Raw genomic sequence first — 20,921 nt, forward strand, 5'->3', positions numbered from 1 at the left:
GAGCAAACATTCCAGCTTTAAATCTCAAGTCCTTATGACACAGCTTCAATCGTTGTCCAATGTGATCCATCCTCCGTTGTCCTTTTCCTTCCGTTGGCATTTCATAGGCGATAAGTAACCAGGGATGTTTTACGAGGGAGGGTGATTAGCCCATCACCTCAACCCCCAATATGAATGGAGGACCTACTTCTGGTCAGCGGGTCCATCGGACCTAGCCGGGAGATCTGACAAGCAGATCCACCGACCTTCCCCCTATCCGCCACCTGGGGACGCTCCGTATACGCTGAAGTAGGAAAGCGCACGTATACTTTATTACAAAATACTAACACTAGGTACATAAGATACTTTATACTAGATACATAATAGCTAGATACTAGATACATACTGAATATTTAACAAGTTGGTTCTAACTTAACTATGTAGTTTCATCTTCTTCAGGACTTGTCTTCAATTAATTGGCTTACAGTGTTGTTCCAGAACTCATCAGTATCTTCCTCTTGAAGTTTCTCAGAAGCTCAATCTCCTCATCCTAGTTGCATTCTTCTCCTATATTCTATCATGTTCCTCAAACATTATTCTATGGCAAATCCTTTGGCACTTTACTCTAAACAATCCTTAAACTTTGTCGATCCATTTGTTTTACTGAAGCAATTCAACATCAGGTCTCCGTGTAGTTCTCCTCTGCTTGTTCTTGTGCAGCAATAGTGACAAGAACGGTATAATTCTTCCAAGTTTTCACTGACGTTTCTAGAATGGAGCAGATTTACTTCACTTTCTTGAATCTGTATTCTTCCTCAAAATAATTTAGTTAGACAGGAGGGAAAATTTCATCTTGCACTCACTTACTGTATCAGTGAAATAATTAAATAAATAGCTTTGTTTCTATGGAAACATATATTTACTGTCAGCATGCCATTATTCAAGAATAATTATTAGACCTTTTTAATGGATAGATACAGTGGATTCATATGGATGACAGTGGCTTTCCGTTTCCATATAAAGTTGAAGCCAAATTTAGAGTGAAAACAAACAAATTAAAATTGAGCCTCCAACAGAATTCATTTATGTTTTGAACCAAGCAGGATGGTCTACTTGTTGTAAACTATACAGATTTTTTGTTACAATCAATCAATCAAATCAATCAATTATCAAACCCGGATCAAATCCGAATCTCAAATTTAAAGCTATTATGGAATTCGAGGAAAGTCAGCAGTATTTACCAATTTTCACATTTTTAGACCACGTTTTCTGGGCTGAAATAACTTAGGGAATTGCCTCAAAAGTGCCAGAAGAAAAACATCTTGAAATGGGCCAAATAAAAAAAGTTAAAAAATTTAGGCCTACCTGTTAGAAGTTTTGAAACTAAACAATTTATAATTGGGCACAAGTTAGGCCTATCACCTAGGCCTAAGTTACTTGCTTATTGAATGTTAAAGGCCCTAATGCTAACCACTGGACATTTTATCCTTGCAGATTACTGAGACTTCTTAGCCTAAGTTACTCTCATATTGACCTCAGCTATACAAAATGTTCTTTTTGTAATTTGTTGTAATAAATTCTTGATTCTTGATTCTTGCTAAAAGTGATGGACTCCCTATTTGTGTAGTCTATAACATAGGCCTAACCTATATACCTCAGTGTTATTTCTCTACATAAGCCTAAGTCTGTATTACTATTACAAGTAACAACTCACACTGTGAGGTTAAGTTTACTGATAGCCAAGATAGGGTTCAAATGTGACCTACACTAATGTGCCTAAAGCCTAACACCAAGTTATAACTTTCTATGGTCAGGTTCCCAACATGAACCAGTCAACAACATTTTGCTGGGCCAGCCGTCAGTTGGTGCTTTAGTGCTTTTGTTTATAATCTTTTGTGACGAAAAATTCTAGGGGGGGAATAAACTAGTATTCACCTAAGTTAGGCTAGGCCTACCCCTAGAACTGGCCACACTCAAATTTATTCCCCGGAGTGCTCAGAAGGAGCCGAAAAAATCCAGGGGTCGATACGAAGTTGTCACGGCTTTGACTGATCAATTTATTTAAAGTTTAATCGAACGCTCAGAGCTCAGGAAACGTCCAGGAAATCCTGCAGACGCTCAGTTGGAGCTATATATCATCCTTACCTTCGTTAAAGTGTTTTGTTAAATTTTACCTAACCTTTGGAATGACTCTGTAGGGCCGACGAGTATTCAATCTTATGCCAATGTGATATAAATACTCGTATTAAACTGTAAACTATCTGGCTAAGGACGTTGGTAAATAATATAATATTGAATAAAAGGTAAAAAGCAATTCCTACAGAGTCGTCGGGCCTAATTAATATAATCGAATGGAGAATTTATCGTGGGATGATTTAAAATACATTTAATATTAATATTTGTGACTGTTTGATTTTTCAAATCAGCCTACTCCCAAGACTAGGTTCTCTCGTCCGCCAAAGACGGGGTTTAGAACGCAGACGACAAGTCTCGGGGGCATTAAAACGGCGAACTAATTAGAATAAACGTACGTAATAATCATTCGTAGAAATCGTAATTTTGAAACTAATTGGTTTAAATCAAACCAAACGATAATCACCGCTAGTCACTGGCAAGCAGGAACTGGCGGGTCGAGACTCGAGTTAGCGGAAACTAAGTTATTAAAATTTAGTTATTTAATATCGAATTTTGGAACGAGAATAGTCGTAAAACGAGAATGCGTGCGTTAAACGTAGAAATGGTCTAACTATTAGAATAGCTAACCTTCGTAATATCGGCGATCGGCGGGAATGCGTAAGTAGTCTTGTAACGACGAAGTTACTTCGAAGACGGCGTACGAACGAATAATCCTGTCTTTGAGTAAAATCCTTAGTTCCTGCCCGCTCGAGGCTTACCTGCTCAAGCGGCGAACTTTAGTACTACTAGATAACAGCTGATCGAATTCACTTGTTGAGCTGGTCTAGTTTCGTCTGTCGTCTGTCAACAAATAAACACCAGTTTGGGGTTATGTCGTCGGCGGCGTTAAATATCTGTAAAATCGGCCGGTTTGACTTTATTATGTGAAACGAAGTGCTATTATGAATAAATATGTACTGTAGTTGTGGATTTTGTTATGGATTGTTTGAATATTGAATTAGTGACGTAATTTAATTAGTGGACTGTATTGTATTATGACGTTCGAATAAATTGAGCAGTAAAATGACACATCTGAAACTTGAAAGAAAATAATTAATGAGGTCTTATCTAGTAGTAAAATTGAAGTATCACTCACGACCGATCCTTTCTTCTCTGTACGAAGCGTGGTCGGCGGCCTGGAGTGTGGAGTGTAGAATTCTCAGGGGCCCCTTGGTCCAGCGAAGATCATCCTGCCGTAGTGGGGTTGTGGATAACGTCGTTCACGGACACAAAGAGAATCCCGGAGGCGAGACACGATAATTATTTAATTTAAAACCGATCACGGTATAAATATAGTTCAAGGCACAAACTGGTGCGTGATAAGCGATAGCGGGCGGGAATGTAAGATTGACATTGACAAGAAGAAGAGATAAGAGGAAAAAGGAGTAGGTAATGCTACGTCACTGGCAGGATTGCCAACTAGGAAAAGAGGAATGACTAGTAATGAGTCTGTTTTTAAGTATGTATGCCAAAATGGGCTGAACTTTAATTAAACTTGATTTTGTCCTTTTTATTTATTATTATTTACACAACATACCGGCCCCCCTTGAACCGGCAGGTTCAACAGAACATCTTCAAAAGAAAAAGGAAAAAGAGAAACTTGTGCTTCTGCACACTAAATAAGAGTTTTTCTGGTTAAAATCAAACAAAAAACACTTTAAATAAAACAGGGGGTATGAGAATTGAAGGATGTAGATCTTGATGTCTTCATTCCGATGGTAATAGGGAGAGTTTGATGACTGGTCTTTTGAAGACTCCAGAGGCTGTTTTTACTTCGGCAACTCTGGGAACATTGTCCTTTCCAGGGAATAAGGAAATAACTCTGCCCATTTTCCATTGGAGTGGAGGGAGATTATCTTCTTGAAGAATGACAAGATCGCCAGGGCTGATGTGCTTCTGGGGAGTTGTCCATTTTGGGCGATTCTGCAAGGTATACAAGTAATCGCGTTGCCATCGTTTCCAGATATTTTGTGCAACGGATTGAACCAATTGCCATCTCTTGAGACGGTTCATAGGAGTACTTGTCTGATCCGTTTCAGGTAAAAGAGCAGGAGGTCCAAAAGTCAAGAAATGACCTGGTGTTAGAGCTTCTAATTCACATGGATCTGAAGACAGTGGGGTAATTGGGCGTGAATTTAGCATTGCTTCAACTCTACATGTTAAAGTAGTGAATTCTTCAAGTGTGAGAACTTGCTCACCTATGACTCTGCGTAGGTGATATTTAGCACTTTGTACGGCACGCTCCCAAAGTCCTCCAAAATGGGGAGACCTAGGGGGAATGAAGTGAAAGGTGATTTCCTTCTCAAGAAGCCAAGTGTTGACAGGATGGGATTGCAGAATAATCTCTATCGTTTTCCGGAGTTGTCGAGCAGCACCGACAAAATTTGTGGCATTGTCTGAGTGTAAATTCCTGACAAGTCCTCGATGGGAAATAAACCGAGTCAATGAGGCCAAAAAAGCATCGGCTGTCAAATCTGTCACAACTTCTAGGTGGATGGCCTTTGTTGTCATGCAAATGAAAAGGCAGAGGTAGACTTTGATGTGTTGTAATCTGCGAACAGGGTAAAGCTTGACGTTGAAGGGACCTGCGAAGTCGACAGCTGAAGATTCAAAGGCTCTTGAAGGTAGAACTCTGGATGCGGGTAGGTCAGCCATTAGGGGCGCAGTGACCTTCGGTTTGAAGCGGTAGCACCGTAGGCAGCGGAAAATTCTGTTCCTTATCTTGCTTCTTGCGGATAAAATCCAATACCTTTGAGAGATGAGGGATTGTAGTGATTGCGGTCCACAATGCAGGAAGAGAATGTGGTAGTAGTCTATGATCAGATTTGTGACGAAGTGTTGTTTAGGCAACAGTATAGGATGCTTGGAGTTGAAGTTTAAATAGGCATTAGACAGTCGTCCACCAACTCTGAGAAGACCATCTTTGTCCAGGAATGGCAAAAGACGCTGAAGAGGTAATGAAGGAGTCTGGCCTTTTTGAAGAGCAGAAATTTCGTTTGAGAAGGATTCTTGTTGTACTAGATGTAGAATGTAAACTGTAGCTTTGTTGATTTCTTGCAGTGAAAGTCTTGAAGAAGTAGTTAATGGAACATCTTGTAGAGTAGACGATTCTGGCTTGAAATATTTCAAGGAGATCTTAGTTCGGCAGCGGTTGATGAAGCGTAGAACATATGCAGTTACATGTCTCAGCTTTGTCCATGAAGAAAATCTTGTAAGAAGGTCCAACTGAGGTAATGTTGTAGTTTGCAGTGCAGTTGGTTGCACAGGTTTTATATCTGGAAGTGAATGTGAACATGACAACTTGAATGATGTAGTGGGCCAGAGTGATTGAGAGAGCTTGAGCCAGTCAGGTCCTGTCCACCAAAGTGGGTGGTTGGCCAATAGCGAAGGGAGGAGTCCTCTAGATCCACAATCAGCTGGGTTCTGTTCTGAGGCGATGTGAGACCACACAATTGGGGTAGAAGTTTCTTGAATTTCTGCCACACGATTGGAGACAAAGGTTTTGAGGCGATAGGCAGGAGTATGTATCCATGATAAAGTGATAGTTGAGTCACACCAAGCGAACACTTCATTGATCGTTAAGTATGTACTAAGACAAGAGACACAATATTGGATTAGTTTGGAGAGGAGATGAGCTCCACAAAGTTCCAAGCGTGGTAGAGATAAACGCTTTAGCGGTGCAACACGAGACTTTGCTATCAACAAATTGGTTGTAACTCCGTGGTCCTCCTTTTCAACTCTAAGAATCACTGAGGCGCAATATCCTGATTCGCTAGCATCACAAAAACCATGAATTTGGATATTTTTTGCTTGGTAAGTATCTAAATGCCTAGGTATTTGTATCTCTGCAATCGAGGGTAGCTCCTTCAGAAATGAAATCCACTGTGAAGATAATTCACTTGGTAATGGATCATCCCATTTCAATCCTTTAGTCCATAAGACTTGCATGAAAGCTTTAGCCCAAAACAAAGGTGGAGTGATCCAACCCATTGGATCAAATAGTTGAGCGATAGCAGAAAGAACTGCTCTTTTGGTTAGCGGTAGATTTGGAATTGTAACAGTGTACGAAAATGAATCAATTTCTGGAAGCCATTTTATGCCTAAAACGTTACATGATGATTCTTTCTCTGAAAAGAACTGTAGAGGTACGCCATGGTGATCTGATGGTATTGCATTTAGTATGTTCTGACAGTTAGAAATCCATTTTCTGAGTTGAAAGCCACCTTTGGACATCAACCTAATTACATCATCCTGCAACGCTAGAGCTTCTTCTTCGGTATTTGCTCCAAGTAAAGCATCATCGACATAGATTTGACCACGAAGAGCATTGGCTGCTAGAGGGTGGTTTGAACTTTCATCAGCGATAAGCTGTTGCACGACCCGATTTGCCAAAAAAGGCGAAGAAGCCATGCCATATGTGACAGTAGTAAGCTTGTATACTTGTATAGGCTGTGATACATCATATCGCCAGTAAATCAATTGGAAATTACGATCCTCTGGATGGATCCAAATATTTCTAAACATTTGACGAATGTCACATGTAAACACAATGCGGTGTTGGCGGAAGCCCATGATGATGGCTGGAATGTCGTTGTGTAGTTTTGGTCCAGAGTGAAGAATATGATTTAGTGAGAGACCAGAGGAGGTAGCAGCAGAAGCATTAAAGACGACACGAATTTTATCCCCTCGGAGAACTTCATGATGAGGGAGAAAGAAGTGTGGTTGTTCCAATGCAATAGGTGATGAACAACAAACCATGTGACCTGAGTCTTCATAATCTTTCATAAAATCTACATATTTCTTCCTTAATTCTGGGTTGCGGTTTAGTCGATTTTCCAATGATTTGAAAATGCAAAGTGCAGAAGAAGAAGAATTCCCAAGAACTGAGGGAGATTGCTTGAATGGTAGACGTACTTGAAATTTTCCATCTTTACACCTGGTATAACCTTCTCTAAACTGGGTTTCACAATTCAGTTCATCTGGAGACAGTGATGGTGCATCAGGCACATTTTCTTGAAGCCAAAACTTCTGAATTGACTGGTGAAGATCAGTATTTGTAATTGTCAGTAGATTAATTGATGAAAAGCCTTCTACAGGTTCGACAGGTGTATTGCCGATCAATACGTAGCCAAAGACTGTATTCAGTGCAGTTGGCATATCATCACCAAGAGGGATTGCATCACCCTTTAGCGTACTGGCAAAGAGATCAGCGCCAATTAGTAAGTCGACAGGAGCGGGCGTATCAAAAGTAGGATCAGCTAGAACAAGGTTGAATGTACGATCCTTAACCTCTCTTGATATGTGGCAAGCAGGTAGGCTAGTAGTAATGTTATCGAGTACAACAACTGGATGATTTTTCGCAACCACGTGGCCTCTCATTGAAGTAATGTTCAAAAAACAGAGTCCTTTAGTGGAGACAGTAGCAGATGATATTCCCAGAATTTTATGACTTGATGATTTTACTCGAGAAATTCCTAATCTGCGTGCACATGAATCACTGAGAAAACTTTGTTGAGCAGCGCTATCGAGCACAGCGCGTGCGACAATATTATTTCCATTGGGAGTGCATACATTTACTAGGGCTGTTCCTAGTAGAACTACATTGTTACTGCAATGAGATAAACCTACTAAGACCGTAGCATTTGATGTAGAGCCCTTAGTTGCAGAGGTATTGCTCTGTGTGGGTTCAGAAGGGGCATTGCTAGCAGCAGAATTAGGTTTTGATCCAGCAGAGGTATGTTAACGAGGATTATTCCTTGATTGATATTGTTTAGAACTGTTGAGACATTGGTTAGAGGGTTGATGGTTGCTTTGTGCATTCAAATGGAGCATAGTATGATGTCGACGTTGACATATATTACAAGATCGGAGAGAGTTGCAAGTTCTGACATTATGTTGACCCAAACAATTATTACACAATAAGTTGCTTTGTACAAACTTTAGTCTATCTGCTGGGGTTAAATTAGAAAATCTATAGCATTTGTATATGACATGATCACACGAAGAGCAGAAGTTACAATTATTTTGCGCAGTCAGTAGGGCAGTGCGGTTTTGGTAAGATCCACGAGTAGACTTGAATGCTACTTGATTACTCGAAGAACTCCTTTGCATACTGGCGTTGGTTAAGATTCTTGAAGGTACAAGTGAGAGATTAGCTGCCTCTAGTTGATTGCATTGGGTTTCAATAAAATCAATGAGTTCCTTGATGGTTGGTACCTGTTGTGAATCAGTCCTATCATGTTCAAACTTGGATCTGAAATCATTATCAAATTTCCTGAGGAGATATATAGTCATAAATATGCTCTCATCTTTGAGGTCCTCGTTTAAGGCACGCAAGGCACTAATGTTTTCCTGTAGGGATGACACAAATGATCTCATTTGTTTTACAGAGCTATTATGTACAGAAGGCAAATCAATGATATTATTTATGTGAAGTGTTATCAATAGCCTAGAATTGTTGTAGCGCTTAATCAGTTGCTGATAACCAATATGATAATTGGCAGCAGTGATGGGCAATGATTTAATCAAATTTAATGGCTCTCCATGTAGACAAGACAGTAAGTAGGTAAATTTCTCGACATCCGAGAGTTTAGAGTTTTTGTGAACAGTGCTTTCAAATAAGCTATAAAAAGCTATCCATTTGTCAGCTTGGCCAGAGAATTCACCTAGCTTAAGAGTAGGGAGTTTTACACCTGTAAATTCTACTGTACCGCTGTTGACACTGGAATAAGATTGGTCCAGTCTGGGATCCGCTTTGGGAACAAGAATCGCACAGAGGCTGTGGATTTTAATATAAAGATCAGAGATTTCATCTTGGAGTTTAACAACATCAGCATCCTTAATATCTTCATCTGGTTTATCAGCACTATATAATTTACTAACCATTGACTCAAAATCATTACATTTCTTTGTAGCAGTTTCATCAATAATTTTGATTTTTGCTAAGTCTGCTTCTAGTAAAGGATCCGTCTTCTCTGAGAATGCAGTAACTTGTTGTTCAAAAGAATTCAACCTTAGTTTTATCAGAGAAGCTTGCTTGGTAAAATTACAAAAGCGCAATGGAGGCATTTTGTTTGCATAAATATTACAAGGCAAATAGTATGGACACTAGGTGCATAAAATTGAAGTTAGCGGTAGGCCACAAAAGATTGTGTAAAGCATGTTCTCACTATTCCAAACTCCAATAATTGTAGGACTAATAATTGTAAAAATACCACAGAGAAATTAATTAGCCTATTTAAGCAATGAGGAAATTCTCAGAACACATTAGTTCAATTGAAATTGAGTAAGAAATTATTACTGACACATGAATATGCATATAAATGTCAGAATATAAATGAGTAATAGGCTAAGCTTAATATCCAATGAGCATATGAACAGAGATCAGATTCATTCATACATATTGACTTGATAATATTCAATAGTAGGGTACACAGTGCTAGAATTGAGGTAATGTTCAATGCAGTAAATAAATTGACCGTAAAATTAATATTTTTCTTCAATGCATCTATTGATAGTTATTCCCAGTTGTACAGAGTAATTAAAATTTAATCAATATTGATACTGTAGAAACAATCTTCAATCTCTACTGTGAGCTTATCAACTTGTATGTATTATGCACTGATTAACAAAGGATAATGTGTGCAGTAGATCAATCTTAAATCCTCTTGAATTGTAAAAATAAATAAGAATATATGCTTCTTCAGGAAATAAAATAAAATGTAAAATCTTCAATATAAATAGTATCTTGAGGATATAAGTTTCACAGAGAATTCAAGTTATATTCAGTAATTTTTAAAGAGTCAATTTTCAATTTCAATCTTTATGAGTGTACACAAGTTAAATGAAATGGCAGGAAAATTCACTTCAATAAGTTTCACTCATTAATAAATGTCAATATAACCTCATTGTTTAAAAATGTAAACAAAGGTAAAAACGGGAAAATAGGGATAATTTTTGATGCAGGGATATTTTTAGATCCTAAGGGATATTCAGGGATTTTTTTAGGGATTTTCAGGGATTTTTATTGGAGCGGGGATTTTTCTAAAACGTACGGGATAAGTGGGAAAAGTAGGGATATTGATAGTTTGTGCACCAGCGATTGGCATCCCTGTTGGAAATACCGGCAAACTCACAACACTTGTTATCTTGAATGAAAATTCCTGTTCGAGATTGAAATGTTCATAGCTTTACTTTTTGGATGATTAAAATAAAACTGAGTTTCAGTTAAAATGAATTTGGTTGAATAACAATATCCATAGCGAAATAATTTATAATCCGACTCGTAAGGCCAAACATGTTATGGATTGTTTGAATATTGAATTAGTGACGTAATTTAATTAGTGGACTGTATTGTATTATGACGTTCGAATAAATTGAGCAGTAAAATGACACATCTGAAACTTGAAAGAAAATAATTAATGAGGTCTTATCTAGTAGTAAAATTGAAGTATCACTCACGACCGATCCTTTCTTCTCTGTACGAAGCGTGGTCGGCGGCCTGGAGTGTGGAGTGTAGAATTCTCAGGGGCCCCTTGGTCCAGCGAAGATCATCCTGCCATAGTGGGGTTGTGGATAACGTCGTTCACGGACACAAAGAGAATCCCGGAGGCGAGACACGATAATTATTTAATTTAAAACCGATCACGGTATAAATATAGTTCAAGGCACAAACTGGTGCGTGATAAGCGATAGCGGGCGGGAATGTAAGATTGACATTGACAAGAAGAAGAGATAAGAGGAAAAAGGAGTAGGTAATGCTACGTCACTGGCAGGATTGCCAACTAGGAAAAGAGGAATGACTAGTAATGAGTCTGTTTTTAAGTATGTATGCCAAAATGGGCTGAACTTTAATTAAACTTGATTTTGTCCTTTTTATTTATTATTATTTACACAACAGATTTGTTTGTGTACTTCACTGTGAATAAAAATAGGCCTACGTTCTTTGGCCCATAGCCCAAGCTATGGCCAACACATAGGCCTAGGAGTAGGCTATTGTGGTTAAAAATCGGGTAAGTTCTGGTGTTCATTTATTCGTAGTACGTTTTTACCCCCCTTAAAATTTGGTACCTTACACTTTGAATGCTGGACCCAATATTTTGAATCAAAATCAGATGATGAAAATTATATTGAATCCGAATGTGGTAAATTCGAATATCGAATCCCAACTCGGGTGTATTTCCAGGAAATTTGAATATCGAATCTGAATCCAGTTAGAAACAGTAGATTCGTTTTCGAATCCGAATCGAATCTCCAAAAAGATTTAGATTCGATTTGTTTTTCGAATTATTCGCACAGCCCTGCATTTTATGCCAAATCTCTCTTTCCAACTCAAAATACTTTAGTTAAGTATTTTCAGATGTTCATCAGATCAGATCATGTGAAATTTTAATTTTTTCTAGTAGTGTAGTTTAAGTAATTCTTATAAAGAAAAACACTTTTCCGTTCAGGTAAGCCTGCTATACAAAATTATAATTTATAGCACCAATTAAAATTTTAGTGTTTCCACTCTGTACAAAATAGCGTGATTTCTGCTCTTGGTTACATAATGAAATTCATAACTGCATCCTAATATTCCCAATTTTTTTCCATTTTTGAAAAGTTTTAAATCAATAGAGATAGAGATGCTGATTATGACAGTGGTCTCAAAGAACCAACGGAAGGAGGGATTTCCTTATGAAGATCAGAAAAACAAAGAAAAATTAGATTTGTTAGCGTAAGTTACAAAAATTCATCTTTGTAAAAATAATATGTTGACAAGTTGCTAGTTGTTATTTATTTGTTTCGATTTGATTGATCGACGTTGAGATTTCTTGGAAGGGTGGAAGTGCGTAGTTAGGGTGCGTCCTGGGTGACCTCTCCACCAAGTGGACGGTTAGGGTATCAATTTAGATCATGGTGAGATTTGAGTGCTTCCATACCAGCTGTCTCAGCCTGATTAGGGAACCATAAGTCTTGTCTATCAGTACATCAAGCATGTTTGATTCCTTGTGGTCAATATAGCTTTCCAAACATCTCTTGAGAGAGAGCAGTTGTTGAAGATTTAAATTTTCTTTAACAGACATTTTTAAACAAATGTTGAAATATTGATGATGAGTTTTGTGCCAAGGTTTATGGGAGCAAGAGGAAGGCATGCAAGTAGATTCATAGCTCATTCATCCTCAAATTATAGTAAGCAACACTGATGTTACTGAATACAGGATAAATATTTAAATAAAACCACATATCATGGTTATACGAAAGTTATTCAGTGTGTCTGTATGTGGCAGGAGTATGCTGGCTGGCTGTGTGGGTGTCAAGCAGAGAGCTGGATGTCTGTCATACATGGAGGATCCACACGGCTTCCGCAGCTTGTTGGCTCAAACACTCACTACAGACAAGGCAGTGGCCTGGACAGTACCTGTAAGTAAGATAATGCAGTATCTCAATTGTGCATTATTAAGTATTGGGTTGGTGCATTTTCTTTTTTTGACAGTTGGATGGATAGCTTTTATATGGGAGCTGGATAGTTTAGAAGTCATTTTGAGTGATTTCTATCATACAAAATTCAATTAATAACTATGGAAAGCCTCTAGAGCTGATTTTTTGGCGGACAGTGTCTGGCAGGTGGTATGAAATCTGTATAGGCAGCTCAGCTGAGGTAAAAGGCATTAGACGGTTGGCGTTTAGTTTAACTGAATGTTAACTCTTGATTATCTTAGTATGAGATGGCAAAAGTCAAATTTCAGTTCAGTATCAATGTAAAGTGTACAGAAGTACAGTTTTCATAATTCAATTACAAGTACCAACAACATTTTCAGTCTACTGTGGGAATAACAGCGTGAAACCCTTGTTTTTTTCCAGAAAATCCATATATATTTTTTTGCTAGGCATATTTTTGACATAATTGGTTTGGAGCGGTGGTGCTACCAATTACTATGTCCAAGGTGTCGTTAGAAAGGTCTTAGCATGTAGTTTTGCCATCAAACAAAAAAACTTTGGAATCCATCAGGGTTCTGTCCCAGTGGCCTCCAAAGTTCCCATGTTATTCTTAGAGAGAAAATGTTTGTTTACATTTGAACAGATGAATAAACTTTGAAAATTTACACTAATATTTGAAACAGCTGGGTATACTAAACTTGGAGACATGTGCTATAAGGATTGATTAGATTAGTTGAAAGTGAAAGGTTTCACTGTTTTAAATAAGTTTTTATTTGCACAAAATCAAAACGTAACCAAAAAACTACACAATGCAGACCATAAGACTTCGACCATGACGGCCAATAGGAAGAGGCCGACGAACTTTAACTGGAAGACGTGAATGAAATACAAATAATACTATTGTGGTTGATAGCCGAATACAGCAAGCACCCTTCCGTGTTGGGTTTAAGTGTGCTCTCCTACAACCTCTTTTAAAGTCATCGGAAGTAATGACTGTTATTTGTTTTAAAATAACGTAATACTTTGCAATTGCTTGAATTCAAGAAAAAAGGTACACTAGGCCCTAGTACATTCTGAAGCCAAAATAAACAATTCTTAATGAGGAAACTTACGTAAGCCAACTAACTGTTGTAAACTTGTAAAGCGCTGCAGGCGCCAATCCTCGTCTCCTGGGCTGGCACGGGAGACATCTCCTGGCTCCTCTACTTATATATTGCTTCAATGTGAGCTCAGCCATTTGCCGGAGAAGATTTATGCCATGGCTGCGTGTGGTGTCTGTTTTTACATTTAGTTTAGTGTGTATTTAGTTTCCTGCCAAAGTGGAGTTTTGTTTAGGGTGGGTGTGTTACCTGAGGATTTGTAGGCACAATATATGTAGCTATAATTATAATGGTGGACAAAATCGGAAGATTAAAAGGATGGGGTTTGCACTCATTTTGAGGTTGAACATAGTACTATGGCTTGCTTCATTGTTGGTTTTGCAGTAATTTTGTTGGTTTATATGCAAGTACTTTGTCCCTGCTTGTTTCCTGTGTTTGCCAATACTGAGGGCTTGTTAGCAATTTTGTTCAGTGCTGCTATCTTTTGGTTTCTTGTATAACAATGTCCGCAAACACAGAAACATAGTATACACTCTACTGTGCGTCCCCTATCGATGAAACTGAATTTAAACATTTTTTCACACCCATCCATGCAGCGTATTGGCGGATCCCGCACCCAGCCACGGCTGACCATTATGCAACTGCAGCAAATGTGTTAATCTTATATTATATCTTGCATATAATGGAGAAATACATTTTTTTCTACCAAAGAAATTATCTGAGCTTGTTAAAAAGTTTTAAAGACTTAATAATTTCATAAAGCATTTCATATTAGAAACTATGACATACTCTTATTCAATAAGAAAAATTTACAATCTGATCTTGTTTCTACAGGCAGACTCAATATTTTCCTTCTCGTCTGACCCCAGCACAGTCAACTTTGCTCACTACTTCCTGGAGCAAGCTGAAGGCTCTGTGGCGGGTGCAGGTGAACTGCGAGTAATGCATTTCCTTACCAAGATAGTGTACGAGTGTGTAACTCATGACAAGCTACCCATCATACCTATATGGATCACCATCATCAAGGTATTTCTCAGCACAATCTGCATTTTAAGGCTGGTCACACACTGCCTCCGGTCCGGTTTATTCTGATGCGGTGTTTTTCGCCGGATCCGGCAAATTTCCACACACTGCATCAGGCGTTCCAGTTCTGGCGACCAGTCTATGCGAAGACAGCGGTACTGTGAGTTGAAGAAGTGTTTAATAAACACAAGTGTGAGTAGAAGTCGTCTGCGCATGCGCGAGCTCTCCGGCGCAGGAAGCTTGCCTTAAGCCTATCGCTTCTCGACCAAAATAATTTTACCCGAGAGCATCTGACGCACCGGACCTGATGCAGTGTGGGCACTTCCATTTAAATTAATGGTTTTCGATTGGTTTCCGAATTTACCTGATCCAGCATGCCTGATCCAATTTCACCGGACCGGACACAGTGTGTGACGAGCCTTAAGAAATTGTAATGTTATAGTCGAATTAGCTTTTACATTTTTGTTGCCTATGAAATACTGGTCTTTTCCTTCCACCAAATGTCACATCCCTTGAGTTTTCTGTTTTAACCTGTATTCATGTAGACTATTCCCAGTTTTTCATTATTATTATTATTATCAATCATTGAGATGGGGACGCCATCTAGGTGCGTATTTTAACCCAAATATGAGTGAAGGATGAGTGTAGAATGGTGTGTGATGACCTGTGTAGCTTTGTTACTGACTAAGATCAGCTGTTTCATTTGTCAGGATCATTTATTTAAAGCCCAATTAAAAAGTCATTTGCCTTCAAAATACACACTCTTGTGTGTCGGCCGATAAATATAATTTAGTCTGGTTATTATATTGTTATGAACAAGGTTTATAGGAAACTTTTCTACATTTTAGTAGGTACCCACTAAGAATACCAACTTTGTATTTGAGAATATGACAATGGTTTGTGTAGGCCATCCAGAGTCTCTACAATGCTCCATGTGGTATCCTAGTGTGGCAGCTCAAGCTCATGATAGCTCACGGTAGCTCACCTTGCGACGACGGTCTGATGCCATCTATAGCTGCAGATATGGCTCTGTCTATGAAAGAACAAGTATTCACCATTCTAGAATCATGGGAGCCTGGTAAGTGTTTTTCCTCACTCTGATTTTCTTTAGTAAAATTAAATCTTATGACAAATTAACCATACAATTACTTAACTTTCCGAGTCTTTGCTACAGACCTAAGTTTTATATCTTTAATAAATCGAGAAAGAAGGAATGGATGCACAATTAACTTGTCCATGAAATGAGTCCCAGGCAGATGGCAGCACAAAAGTTCACAGAAATAGTAGTACTGTAATGGAGTTATTACAGTAGACCCCCTCTTAACCGACCTCGTATTAACCAATAATCGGATTATCCGCCTTCGATCGTAAAATAATACAGTTTGTTTTAACCGACCTTGTTTTTAGACCGACCTTGCTTTGAGAGCAGTTCGGTTTAACCGGCGCTTTCTAGGAATCTCGGCATTTCCGCTCCCACGCTGGGCGATGAGAACTGAACCATACGCTTATCTCCACAGGATATGACTAAGAATAAATTATTTTGTATTGATCGCAAAAATTATAGCATAGCCTATTGTCAGTTTGTCATCATCATTCATAGTGAGAGCACATCTGATCTGATTTGTTATCTGTACGGCTAATTTATAACATCATAAAGTGTGCGTTACCTGATTATCTTATCACTGGAATAAACAAACAGAAACAACACAACTTGTAGGGAGGGCAGGGAAAGGGGGTTTACAACTCCAAGGTCAAGATAGTTTTTGTGCCTGGAGCCTCCATTGAGAGGTTATAAACATCCTGTCTTGTAACAAAATGGTTGCTTGCATCTTTAATTTCAACAAAAGGTTCTTTACTGTATCAATTAATACATTACAGTACTAAAGTTACGGTATTGAAATATTTTTATTGATTAATTTTTATTGACTCATGCCTAGTATTATAATATATTCCACTGAAATTAGGCCTATTTGACTTAACCGTGTTTTGTGTTTATTTGTGACTTTTCTGTCAATACGAAAAAGGAGATAAGAGTAGTTTATTTTATAAATAATGCAAGTATGGCTTCAAAATAATGATTATATAATTCCACATGAATAGCACTTCATTATATTATGATTTTAGGGATTGCCAGTTTTAACCGACCTTTTGAGCCATCCGACCTAGGTCCGGTCCCATTAGGGTCTGTTAAGAGGGGGTCTACTGTAATATCCTTCTGAAGAATTTTTGTAGAGGGGAAATATCCAATTAATTGTATTGCTAACTTTGTGTGTGCTGTCAATTGCTGGGAACTCTTCATGGGTTAGCTAGTTATCAATTTACTCCTCAATCCTTCTTCCTCAATGTACTCAAGCCAAGTGCTATTTTCCGCTAAAACTGTATCTAGAATAATCTATATATTAATTTGAAACTGTTTTTCTTTGTGCCAGCTAATTTGAGAGAACGGCTGGACGTAGAAACTTGGTAGGGGTGTCAAAGAAAGGTCTTGGTCTGTAGATGAGCCATCAAAAGAGAAACGAGGCAAATTCCCTTGGGGCTCTGCCCCAGAGGCATTTAAAGTCCCCTCAGCAGATTTGTTTATTAAGGCCATATGTATAATTTTACACTACTTTTTAATGAAACAGCTGTTAATATTTAAATTGTGATTTACTGAATTTGTCAAAATAAAGTATTTGCAATGTTTTTTTTTATATTTAAAATCGATTTTCTTCTGCATCGTGTCATGTTTTGCAATATAATGTTCTATTGCCAAATCAGTGGAAAATACTAATATCACAGTAACTCTTAAAATGATTTCTTATGAAGTTAACTTATGTCTATTGTATGGGTTGGTTTCTGCCTTTTTTTACCACTTCTTGGAGATTGTACGTAGGCGTGTTGCACGTAGATGATATTCTTTGGCATATTGCATCTGTAGACGATACAATGTTGGTGTAATTATTACAATGGAAAAAAGCGAGAAATCCTGGACAATTTGATATAGGCCTACTAAAAATAAAACTGAATTAACACTGTGCTAAGTTTCTTGAGCAATCATTGAAAGAGCCGATTGCTAACTATGGAAACATAAGAAAGACATACAACACAACCAAGTAGAACAAATAGAAATAATTTTTTTTCTTCATTTATAATCGTTATTATAGTGAAATGCGGCTATGAGTGGGAAACTTTGGTAGAGAACTCTAAAAAACAAGATCAGCTTCTAACAAGATCAGAAAAAAGATAAGATACTATGTATTTACAAACAATTTTGATTATATATAACTGTTGTGTACATCCTGAGTATTTCCATTATCTTTGAGTCGACTTTTATCGGAAGTTATGACCGTTATTCGTTTTAAAATAACGCCTGTAATGGTTCGCAATTGCTCAAATTCGAGCAACAGGTACACTAGTACTTTTGAATTCAAATTTTTTAATAAAAATGTTTTTTTTAATATCATACTATCATCAGTTAAAGTTTTCTATGTAAATTGTAGTCCATATGGGATTAAAAATTAAATATCCCCGCCGCAGCCAACCTGCCGACTAAGCGAATTTCCATCTGATTGGGCTTTAAATAAATGGTCCTGACTAATGAAACCGCTGATCTTAGTCAGTAACAAAGCTACACAGGTCATCACACACCATTCTACTCCATCTTTCACTCATATTTGGGTTAAAATACACAACTAGGTGGCGTCCCCATCTCAATGATTGATAATTGATAATGGATTGCCTGAATTGATTTTCAATTAGATCCATTGAAATAACATTAGGTTTAACGAGTACCTAGGTTTGCAGCAAAACTAATTAAGTGTGTTTATAGTAAAATTAATAGCTTAGTATAAAAAAATAAATTTACCAAGTTTGATCAAAATATATTCATAAAAAAAACAAGTAAACTACAACATTTTAAAATATTCTCCATAAAAATAACATGGGAATTTACAAGTTTTCAAATTTTCACCATTATCAAAAAAAAAAAAAAAAAAAAAATACGAAAACACTTTGATATATTGAATTATTTGTTTTTTTACACTCCTAAAAATGTCTATAGAGAAATTGGGAAATTTTGTGTTTTGAGGGTCAAAAATGAGAAAAATAATTTTTACCCCATAAATTCTGATCATGCTGGTTCGCGAAGTCATTCAAGGTTGGCCGCCTAACACCTTTAAACGAAATATCATCAAAATTGGACAAAAATTACCAAAATTATTGTGTTCACTGGTTCACTCACGCATATATAAATTTGATTTGTATATATAAAAATTTTAACGAATGGCGTTTTTGGCATCTGGGGACATCAAAATAAAAAAGTAAATCGGTTCCAGGCTTAGGTCTTACATGAATTGTAAATTGCTACTTCCTATAGGGAACTTTGCTGAAGATAATGGTAACATTAGATTGGACATATTGTAATGTTTAAGAAGCAAAATTAGATTGTTTTCTTCCTTTGAAGTGAATACTGTGGACAGACTCGAGTATTTTTATGACCCACATTCTATGGTTGTTGGTTGTTGCACCCTAAAGGGTTTTGTAGTTGTGTTTCAATTTTCTAATATACATTAAATGAATAATCAGTAATCACATTTTTTTATGTTTCAGAGCTGATGAAACCTCTATGGCACTACATCCACGGTGACTCTACTGACTTCAGCAATGCCAGCTTGATGCAGAGATTTGCCACATACCTAACGTTTCATGACTTTGCTTCCCCTAAAGAGCTTAGTGAAGCCATTTCAGGTAGACCATGCTTTTTAAATCCATATAATAAAGATTTCAGAAATCAATAAATATTGAAGAAGCCTTAGAGAATAAAACCATTTAAATAGTTTTGCTACTCTACTCAGTAAGCAGATGCTTTTGGTACTCTTTCATGACTAAAAAAGTGGTTTACAAAAAAGGACCAGTTTAGTCAGTGGAGTATGTAAATTTACTGATCAGTTTTTTCAATCTAGGCTACACCATGTTGTATAGCCTAGGCATTATGCACACCAATACAAATACCTTCTAAGTACTATAAATTGTACCTGACGATGGCCTATACATTTTTGTAATGTTTTCGGCAATAAATGTTTCTGATTTCTGACTATTGGAGTTGTAGTTCAAAGTAGTATCTTTTTAGTTTTTAATATATATATTATTGGTGGATAAAAAACCTTTAATTAAAACAGTTTTATGTAAGTTTTTCCTAACTTTTTTTTGCAGTAGTATTTTTTACGTTTTTGGTAAACAGTCAGTTGAAATTGGTCTTGTTTTCCATGTCAACTTTGTTTTAACATCATTTGTTGAAATATCATTTGGGTCCAGAATTGATCTTGCTCGAGATCATACCAACATTATTTTGTTTAAGAAGGCTTATTATATAACAATATCTTGGCCAATTACAAACAAGTATAAAAAATATAAGGGGCCTCCTGTGGGCAAATTGCACATTCATGGGTTAGTAACTTTTGTTTTCGAGGCAAAACAAATAATTCAATAGCCTACCTTTTTTAACTTTTCTAAGATTACTTTGTACATACAAATTAAACATCATCATATACAAAACGTATGTTTGTTTCAGACAGTTATTAGATGAATAACTCTACTAATTTACAACATTTTAAAAATATTGCAAATGTATAACTATGTTAATAATTGCTATAATTGTTTATTAAGTTACTAGCGTGGTAAGTGGTGTTTTACCATGCGATTTTTGTGTGAGTACGTTAAAGCTTACCGAGCGAGTAATGTACGTTACTTTACATCATAATTCACAGAGTAATTAGTACATTTTAAACTTATTTAGGACAACATAAATTATAATATTTTTTTATTACAGAAAATAAAATAGGCCGTTGCAGTTAGCCGTTTATTTCATCAGCTGACTAAGTGCACGGTAAAAGTACATAACCTCACTTTTTCGTGTTTAGGCACGGATAATAGTAACTTTCCACCCTATCAATATGGATGGGAAAGTACCTGTTTCTGTGTAGTATGATGTAAATTACGTTCATCTTTATTAAAATGATATTATTTTCATTTATCAATGTGTTGCAGACAGGCCATTAAATCCACTGAGGCTGCAGCTAAAAATCGGCCATTCCATGTCTGTTTCCATCTTGCGGAAGATATGCAACCTCATTGCCTCTGAAGAACACTCAACACCTTAGTCCTATTTTTGTACTTATGTGTAATTTTGTTAAGACTGTTTTATATCAATCATTTTTTTACTGATCATTGCTGTGATTATATGTAAAT

At 37.1% G+C, this 20,921-nt stretch overlaps 1 protein-coding gene across 1 annotated transcript in view; it reads left to right on the plus strand.

Moving 5' to 3' along the window:
- The window catches only part of LOC128986795 (anaphase-promoting complex subunit 1), a 56,105-nt gene extending 35,184 nt beyond the window's left edge, over positions 1 to 20,921 (plus strand). The window contains exons 33-37 of the mRNA XM_054407317.1: positions 12,423 to 12,555; positions 14,508 to 14,699; positions 15,603 to 15,774; positions 19,284 to 19,421; positions 20,721 to 20,921. Of these exons, the coding sequence (XP_054263292.1) occupies positions 12,423 to 12,555; positions 14,508 to 14,699; positions 15,603 to 15,774; positions 19,284 to 19,421; positions 20,721 to 20,833 (748 nt within the window). The 3' untranslated portion in view covers positions 20,834 to 20,921. The remainder of the gene's footprint in view (positions 1 to 12,422; positions 12,556 to 14,507; positions 14,700 to 15,602; positions 15,775 to 19,283; positions 19,422 to 20,720) is intronic.

This window comes from Macrosteles quadrilineatus, unplaced genomic scaffold (genome assembly GCF_028750875.1).
Source record: "Macrosteles quadrilineatus isolate MER2022 unplaced genomic scaffold, UCM_ALF_1.0 Scaffold_2__2_contigs__length_208266976, whole genome shotgun sequence".
NCBI classification, from domain to species: Eukaryota; Metazoa; Arthropoda; class Insecta; order Hemiptera; family Cicadellidae; genus Macrosteles; species Macrosteles quadrilineatus.